The sequence below is a fragment of the Oryzias melastigma genome, unplaced genomic scaffold (assembly GCF_002922805.2).
Source record: "Oryzias melastigma strain HK-1 unplaced genomic scaffold, ASM292280v2 sc00270, whole genome shotgun sequence".
Lineage (NCBI taxonomy): Eukaryota > Metazoa > Chordata > Actinopteri > Beloniformes > Adrianichthyidae > Oryzias > Oryzias melastigma.
The window spans coordinates 192,946-202,317 of NW_023416899.1; the positions used below are offsets into that span (position 1 = coordinate 192,946).

The 9,372-nt window shown below is 39.6% G+C and overlaps 1 protein-coding gene across 1 annotated transcript in view; it reads left to right on the plus strand.

The window, feature by feature from the left end:
- LOC112141710 (zinc finger protein 883-like) overlaps positions 1–8,522 on the plus strand; it is a 17,752-nt gene extending 9,230 nt beyond the window's left edge. The window contains exon 2 of the mRNA XM_024264858.2: positions 4,680–8,522. Within this exon, the coding sequence (XP_024120626.1) occupies positions 4,680–6,571 (1,892 nt within the window). The 3' untranslated portion in view covers positions 6,572–8,522. The remainder of the gene's footprint in view (positions 1–4,679) is intronic.
- The last annotated feature ends 850 nt before the right edge of the window (positions 8,523–9,372 follow it).

Genomic DNA, 9,372 nt, shown 5'->3' on the forward strand with positions numbered 1-9,372 from the left:
CTCTGAAAACACAGACAAGAACCCTGAACAAGAGAGAACACAACACGAAAGGTCTCACTCGACCCGAAAAGTCAGAACTTTGCAACACAGCGGAACTCTGGACGTTCGTCCCCTCTTTTCCCCCTCTTCTCTCTTTTTCCTCCCCTAGGAAGTTTATGAATGTTTGTTGTCCTGTTTGTTTTTTTTTGTTTTTTGTTCAATACAATCGATTGATTATTTTATCCCTGTGTTGCGTTTTTAATCCACACACTCTGGGCTCCGTGAGCCGAAACACCTTCTTCTGTAGGTCAGTGCGCATAGCCTAAAGGAGCGTTACACTATATAGTCACGGGCCAATCCAGTAAAATATAGAAATATTCAAGATACTGCTTTTGCAATGCTTGACAGTGGGGCTACCGGCTGAGGGTTTATAGGTCCGAATGGAACCAGAGTCTTGGAGACGTAAAATGCTGCTAGCATAAAAGCTAACGTGTTTTTGTTTTTTTTAAGAACTTTATTTAATATCACACAAAACTACAAATCACAACATCAAGCATTCCACATATAATCAACAACTAATGTCATCTTTCAACCAGAAAATTGCAATATTCAAAAAGGTTATGGGGACACTTTTCAACCTGAAGGAATTAATTCCAAGTAAGAAATAACCATAATATTAATAGAAAAGAATTCTAACAAATAACAAAAAAGAGGATAAAGAGAAGAAAAAAATCTAAGACAGGGAATTATTCATTAAACTAAAAAGCACAAATTGTACCAGTGTTACATGCCTTGGGGGTTGTTTTGTGAAATTTCTTGTATGTTCAACAGATGTGGTTACACAGGAAAACACACACACTATGTTGTTAGAATACTGTGTCTTTATTCTCCGCAGTGCATAGTAATACAAACAGTTACAATATGAAGGGCCAGACAGATGATAAGTTCTCTTACCGATTGACACAAAGGACCGGAGAGCCAGCAGTCCACGGCAGAGCATCTTCCAGGGGCGGCTTCAACAGGCTGGGCGTTAGTGAACTAACCCACAGTAGGAGGAGGCTCCCCCGTCCCCCAAATACCTTGTATTGACGTCAATTGACGCCAATGCTTCAGAAAAAGCACACCAAAAATGGTTTTGGTGATAAACAGTTCCTAACAAGGTCTCGTGCAGGAGCAAAGAAACGAGTTGTGAGGCCCTACCCTGTGTGCAAGCAGGCCGAATATGGTCTTTGGGAGAGCAGACAGAAGCAAGGACAGCATGGGTTCGACAAAAGTACAAGGATGATCAGATCAGAACATACATTTCTGGTCATTCTCCCCACAGGTGTCTTAATCTTTTTGAGATATTCATAAAATTGACAGAACTCAATCATATATCTTTCAAATCTGGGAGTTTTTCTTACTCTATACTTATGTATATAACATTAAGATTGGAAGAGTAATTTGTTTAAAATTAATTATAATATTAATGTTTAATTTATAGTGTTTATAAAACGTTCTAATTGGATCCAAAATTCAAGTGAGAATTTACAATGGTAGAAGAGGTAAAGAACCAATTCAGGGACATCATTACAAAAACTGCAGTTATTCTCTATATCTGAGAATTCGGATATAAACATATTTGTGGGATAAATGTTATGTAGACATTTTTTGGTGTAGTTCTTTGATTTTTGTTTAAACAAATTGTATCCAGTAGTAACAATGCCTTCTTCCAACTGATATAATAAAAAAAACTGCTTCATTAAATTTCTCCTTTAGCTGTACATTTTTTTTTTTTTATATAAAGTGTTGCGTATATGTTTGTTGTTGCATCTTTAATTAACCCTCCAGCCCTCCTTGAGTTGTTTACATCAAACGTGGGGTCAGCTGGACCCGACAAGACAGTGCGCTGAACTTTTTTTTCAATGATTGTCCATCTTTACTGGTGTCCAATGACAGACATAAAGTCTTGTCCACCTTTGTCATGAAAGGGCTAACACCTTAATGTAAGGGTGGGGTCATCTGGACCCCATAAGAGTGCACGAGGGTTAAATATATCAATACCTTTAATTGTTAAGGGAGAACAAGCTAACGTATTAACCCTTCCGCTCTCCTTGGTTTGTTTACATTGTAGGTTGGGTCATCTGGACCCCACATGACAGTGCGCTGAACTTTTTTTATCTTTGATTTTTGAGTTTCACTAATGTTCATGACAGACAGTTCCTGTCCACCTTTGATCACATTTGTCATGGAAGGAATCACACATCAATATGTGGTTGGAGTCATCTGGACCCCAAAGAGAGCGGAAGGGTTAAAAAAAACAATCCAGAGTGAAAAGCTCATTAAATCCATCAGCAGGACAGAGTTTGCTGGATATAATGCGAACTGCATTCAACCTCTGTTCCCTAACTTCCTAACTCCCAAACAGGAACTCGCTCTTTTAAAGGGGAGGCGGGGGGTATGTTTGTCTGCAATTTAATTGGTTTGACTGTCAGATCAATCAAACTTGGCCCTAATATGATTGGATGTTTGGCCAACATCACACATGAATGTAAACAAACAATGACAGAGAGACCGCTGCGCGTGGCTTTCTCAATATACTTTTTAATCCATGTATATGGGGGAAAATAGCAAGCCTTTCCGAGTCAAAGGGCTAAAGTCCGTGTCAAGTCACAAGTTATGTATATCAAAGTCCGAGTCAAGGTAGGAAAGTCCAAGTCGAGTCTAAAGTAGTCAAATTCATGACTCAAGTCTGACTTGAGTCCAAGTCATGTGACTCGAGTCCCCACCTCTGTCTTGTGTGGCCCCCACGAGCTTGTATGCATGCTTGACAACGTCGCAGCATGCTCCTAATGAGACGACGGATGGTGTCTTGTGGCATTTCCTCCCAGATCTGTGTGAGGGCATCCCTGAGCTGTTGTACAGTCTGAGGAGCAACCTGGCGGCGCCTAATGGACCGAAACATTATGTCCTAGAGATGTTTTATTGGGTTTAAGTAGGGGATGGTGAAGGCCATTCAATTGTTTCAATTCCTTCATCCTCCAGGTACTGCCTGCATACTCTTACCATGTGAGGCCGGGCATTGCCGTGCATTAGGAGAAAACCAGGACCTACTGCACCAGCGTAGGGTCTGACAATGGGTTCAAGGATTTCATCTGGATACCTTATGGCAGTCAGAGCACCATTTCCTAGGCAGTAGAGGTCTGTGCGTCCCTCCATGGATATGCCTCCAGAACCATCACTGACCCACCACCAAACCTGTCATGTTGAACCACGTTGAAGGCAGCATAACGTTCTCCTTGTCTTCTCCAGACTCTTTCACGTCTATTACAGGTGCTCAGGGTGAACCTGCTCTCGTCTGTGAAAAGTACAGGACGCCAGTGGCGGACTTACCAATTCTGCTGTTCTTGAGCAAATGCCAGTCGAGCTCCACAGTGCTGGGCAGTGAGCACAGGGCCCAGGAGAGCGGAAGGGTTAATGTTATAAGACCACTGTTATATATATTTAATAGGGCTGTAACGACTATCCGGGTGCTCGGGTATTCACGATCTGCTCCCAAAATTTCGAGTACGGATATTTGCGACGTCCATGATCGCTGATTCGCGATCTTTATAAATGTAGTAAATTGTAGCAAAGATGATCAAAATATCACATGGGGACGGTGTATTTTTGCTCTGAAATGCAGATTAATGTAGGATTTTAAGTTTACGAACTAAAACAAAGCTGAAAGAGCCGCCGTACTTCCACCGGAAGTAAACACATCTCCGTGATGGTAAAGCTTCCAGTTTTCAAAGTAAAACTAGCGAGAGCTTTTTTCCGTTCAAAAACTGAGACTGAAGTTCCGCTCACAGACATAACTTCTGAAAAAATGAATTAGCTTTAACATTGGAGCTTTAGCTCCAGTGTTTACATTTTTTTGGTTATAACTCTTCAACATTTGACGTAATTAACAAAACTCCAGCTTATTCTGAAGAAACAGCCTCGCGCTGCTGAAAGGTGGATGTAATCAACATGAATCAGTTAATTCTGCTGTGAAAAAAAGACTTTTCATAGGAGCTCTGCAGCAATGTGTGATGCTTAGAACGTAAAATATTGAAGAACTTTGAAGATAATAAAACTGCAGAAAATTTTCAGGTTTTGTTTTTAAATCACCCAAAAAAAAGTGATTTTTATCCTTTTTATGTTGTTTTACTGCTGAACCAGAATATTGAAAAACAAAAAAACTTTAAAATGACAAAAAAAGTATTTTTATCTAAATCTTTGTGGTTTTTTTAATCAGTTTAGTTTATTCTGATCACCTGTTCTAAATAAAGGTATAAATGATGATTAAATACAAATAATTTCAATTTTCATCCATCTAGTAAATAGACATACACATAGCAATAAACATTATAATAAAAAGTAAGAATCGTGGTTCAACTCGTGAATTGTTGCTCTTGATTCGTGAATCGAATCGGATCGCCACCTAAGTGATGATCCACAACCCTAATATTTAAGCACTGGAAGCTCCATGCTAATGCTAGCGGACCGGTGATATTGATGTCGTCATTGAACGAAAGTCACGTCCGAAATATTAGACACTATTTTTTCATCACCCTCCATTTGGAGCAAGCCTGGAGGGATAAATGAAGGGGAGGGGCTAAGGGGAAGGGAGAAGGGGAGAATTTGGATCGGGCCCAAGTCCTTTAAAAGGTTTCATTCTTGTGTTTGTGTCCCTGCAGTCCTCCCCCAGCATTTGGTGACTGAAGAGGAAGATCTCTGCAACCAGCAGAGGAACTTCAGAGAGGAACAAGAGAATCTAGAACCTCCACAGACTAAAGAGGAACTGAAGGAACCAGAACCTCAGCAGATTGAAATGAAACAGGAGGAAACAGAAACTCCACAGATCAAAGAGGAACAGGAGAAACCAGAACCTCTACAGATTAAAGAGGAACAGGAGAAACAAGAATCTCCACAGACTGACCAAGAACAGGAAAAACAAGAATCTCCACAGACCGAAGAGGAACAGGAGAAACCAGAACCTCCATGGGTTAAAGCGGAGCAAGAACTCATCTGCATTAGTCAGGATGAAGAGCAACTTGATCTAAAGCAGGAGATTGATACCTTGATGGAGATTCCTTCTTATGAGGAAAATACTCGCAGTGAAGCAGATCTAAACAAACAGAAGAGCTTCAGTGTAACTGAGAGTGAGGATGAAGAAGGAAACCAACATGAAGAATCAACATCAACTACAGATGGAGAGACAGACCCACAGAACAAAGATCAGAGGAAGAGAAGAGACAGAAGTCATGTCCAAAGTGTGGCCAGCTCTCACATGTCAGAAAGTCCGTGTGACTCTGATGTTGGAAAAAAATCCAAGAAGGAAACTTCAGAAGAGAAGCGCAAACCATCTCCAAAAGAAAAGAGACTTTCCTCTGTTAAGTCTGGTAAAGGAAAAATAATTGCAAACAATGTGTCTGCCCACATGAGAGCTGAGTCTGATGGAAGACCCTATGTCTGTGAAGAATGTGGTAGAAGCTTTGCTTATCTGTCCCAATTAACAACTCATTTGAGAACTCACACAAAAGAGAAGCCTTTTTGTTGTCAAGAATGTGATAAAAGTTTTAGTCAGATATGTACTCTCAAAAGACACATGAGAACTCATACAGGAGAGAAACCTTTTTGTTGTCAAAAATGTGATAAAAGTTTTAGTCTGATAACTACTCTTACAAGACACATGAGAATTCACAACGGAGAAAACCCTCTTTGTTGTCATGAATGTGATATGAGTTTTAGTGGAATATCTAGTCTTAAATCACACATGAGAACTCACATAGGAGAGAAGCCTTTTTGTTGTCAAGAATGTGATAAAAGTTTTAGTTATATATCTCAACTCAAAACACACATGAGAACTCACACAGGAGAGAAGCCTTTTTTTTGTCAAGAATGCGATAAAAGTTTTACTCGGATGTATAATCTAGAAAGACACATGAGAATTCATACCGGAGAAAAGCCTTTTTTTTGTCAAGAATGTGATAAAGGTTTTAGTCAAATATCTAGTCTTAAGTCACACATGAGAACTCATACTAGAGACAAGCCTTTTGGTTGTCAAGAATGTGATAAAAGTTTTAGTTATTTGTCTCATCTCAAAACACACATGAGAACCCACACGGGAGAGAAACCTTACTATTGTCAAGAATGTGATAAAAGTTTTTTTCAAATATCTAGTCTTAAGTCACACATGAGAAGTCATACAGGAGAGAAGCCTTTTGGTTGTCAAAAATGTGATAAAAGTTTTAGTCATATGTCTCATCTCAAAACACACATGAGAACCCACACAGGAGAGAAGCCTTTTTCTTGTAAAGAATGTGATAGAAGGTTTCTCCATGCATCTAGTCACAAAAGGCACATGAGAACTCATACTGGAGAGAAGCCTTTTTACTGTCAAGAATGTGATAAAAGTTTTAGTCTGATGTGTACTCTCAAAAGACACATAAGAACTCATACAGGAGAGACTCTTTTGTCTTGTAAAGAATGTGACAAACATTTTTGTAATGCATTTAGCCTCAAAAGGCACATAAGAACTCACAAAAAAGAGGAGCCTTTTCTTGAGAAAAATGTCAGAGTTAAGTGAAAATGGGATGCAGTAATTAGATTAGAAGGAGGCAGAAGTGAGTATCCAATGCATAAAATTTAGCAGTTTTCTGAAGTCTGACTTTTGAAGTGAGAACATTTTTTTAAATTATTTTTGTAATATAATAATCACGTTTTCTAAGACAAATCTTGAGTTTCATTATCAATCAGCCACAATCCTCAAAATGATACATTTATATCTGTATAATAATTCTTTACCATATGAGCTTTATTGTTTTGTTGAACTTTTCCATGAAATTCATTTTTTTGGGTGTATCATAAGAGTTAAATCTTCAGATCTTGAATGACTTTTACCGGTTTTGAAGGTACCATCACTTTTTGTACTGACATTGTTTATGGATTTGATTTTTAAAGAAACAAATGCATTGCTCTATTTTTGTTGGTCTTATTTGTAGATTTTGTTAGATTTTTTTTTATTACCATTTCTTTGTTTTAGAGTTGTTGCGTTGACCTTTCTGATTGTAGTTTATGCTGAGACATTGGGTATGTTGTCTAAACCTGTGTGTTACTATGACCACACTAGAAATAAATATAAATGCTTGTTTATTTTTTAAAAGTTTCACGTGACATTTAATTCTTTCATTATTATTTTAAACAAACTGTTACATCCTGCTGCACCTTTTTCCATCAAGACCTTTGGCTCACTCGCAAGTGTGGCCAATGTGCTTTAATCCTTCCGCTCTCCTTGGCTTGTTTACGTTAAAAGTGGGGTCATCTGGACCCCACAAGACAGTGCGCTTAACTTTTTTTTAGAATTTATTTTTGAGTTTCACTAATGTCCATGGTAGACATAAAATCCTGTCCACTTTTGTCCACATTTGTCATGGAAGCAATCACACATCAATATTTGGGTGGAGTCATCTGGACCCCAAAGAGAGCTGAAGGGTTAATTGCTGCCTGGTGTCTACTTAAGACCGAGGAGGCCACACCAAGCCAGGCAGGGAGCAGAGCCTCAGGCTGGGTTTTAGTTGGTGTGATGCTGGTTTGTTTTCTTCTTTTACCTTTTTGTCCTCAGCAAACTTAGATTGCTGGGTGTTATTATGTTAGTTTGGGGTTGGACCTTAGTAGCTCTGGGGTTTGTTTTGAGAAGCAGGTTTTGTTGAAACTCTTGAGTTTGTGAACTTCAAATTCAGGAAAACTCTGAGTTTCCGGTCTCAGAAATGGAGATAACTTAAACCTGTGAAACTGGGTAAAATCGAACCTGTTTCATGAAGCGGGATTCACTGAACTCAGAATCAATCACTATGGCAACTGACTGTGATCATAACCTGGTTTGGAGCAGGTTTCATTCAGGAAGCCTCGTTTCCACTGAGCAGTCTGGTACGGTGCGGTCTGGTAAGGAGTAGTATGGTACGGACCAGTTAATTCTGGCGAGTGTTTCCACTCAGCTGAGCCACGCGCAGACAGGGCAGTTTCTTTTGATTGCGCATGCATGCTGTAGACCACAGGTGTCGAACTCCAGGCCTCAAGGGCCGGTGTCCTACATGTTTTCCAACCAACCTGCCTTTGAAGCTCCTTATTGGCCAAACACACCTGATTCAGGTAATCAGCAGCAGATGAGGCAGGATTTCTGGAAAACCAGTAGGACGTCGGCCCTCAAGGACTTGAGTTTGACACCCCTGCTGTAGACCAATAGCGTGTCATTGCATCACTGTCATACTTCATCCACCTGCTCGTCTTTTTCTTGCTTTGCTTTTTGTACATTGCATAAGCTTTACAGTGTTCTCACCTCATTCCCAGGAGTTAGGGACCAGAGAACTACGCAAATCCACAGAGAACCCCCAGTCTCTGTCATCTCTGATCTACAGTCATCAAAAACACTTCTGATCATGCTTTGTAAATATTTATTAAAGAACATTGGAGAATTGCTCAACATGTTTTTTTCTAATATCCAGAACCAACAGACTGCAAACTTTTCATGAGGACTGTCACTCTGTGCCAAAAAAAAAAATGTGCGCTTCCTCCGTACTCACTTAAGAGGGAGAGCGCAACTCTATTCAGAACTTTCCTCCATAATAAAAACCTGCTTTGGATGATAATTATCCTTCGTTATTATCAAGAAATGTTTGTGCTGCTTTTAAGTCAGCTGTGATCATTTCTTTATGCAGGCTTGCTGTGAGTCTGCGCGTGGGGGTGTGTGTGTGTGTGTGTGTATGGGACAGGCTAGTGTTTTTTGAAACTGCGCTCCTCTGCGGGGAAATTCCTGCTGCACTTTCTGAACCAAAAATTTCATACAAGTGTCTTAAGTTGTCAGAGTCTTTGTGACAAAACAGAAGAGTCACATGATTAGAAAAATAAATCTGGGTATAAGTGAAACCACAAATAAAGAAATGTGAATAAGCATGGGAACTCTGACATGAATTTAATGTTTGAAAGAGGATTGTTGGCAGGTAAGAGGAATACCGCTGTAAAGAAGTGAACAGAATTTTTAGATCAGCATTGTACTGGTGCTTTCTAATGTCATTTTCTGCCAATCAATGGGTGGCTACAGCGGCTCGGCCCCAACCAACCTGTTCCCTCTTTCTATGGACCTACAACTGAAGAGGGCCCTCAAGAGGTACGGGTCGGAATTGTTTAAGGGGTCCATTTTGCAATGGAAATGCATACCAGACCACTCAGTGGAACATTTAATATATTTAATATCTCAAGAATATTCAATTCTTGAGGATTGAAATTAAATAAATTCACTATTTTAACATATTCCTGGCAGCTACAGTGTTTATTCCTGTGTATGTGGTGGTGGGGTGGGTGGTTTACAAACAGTCATTAATGCGATTATGG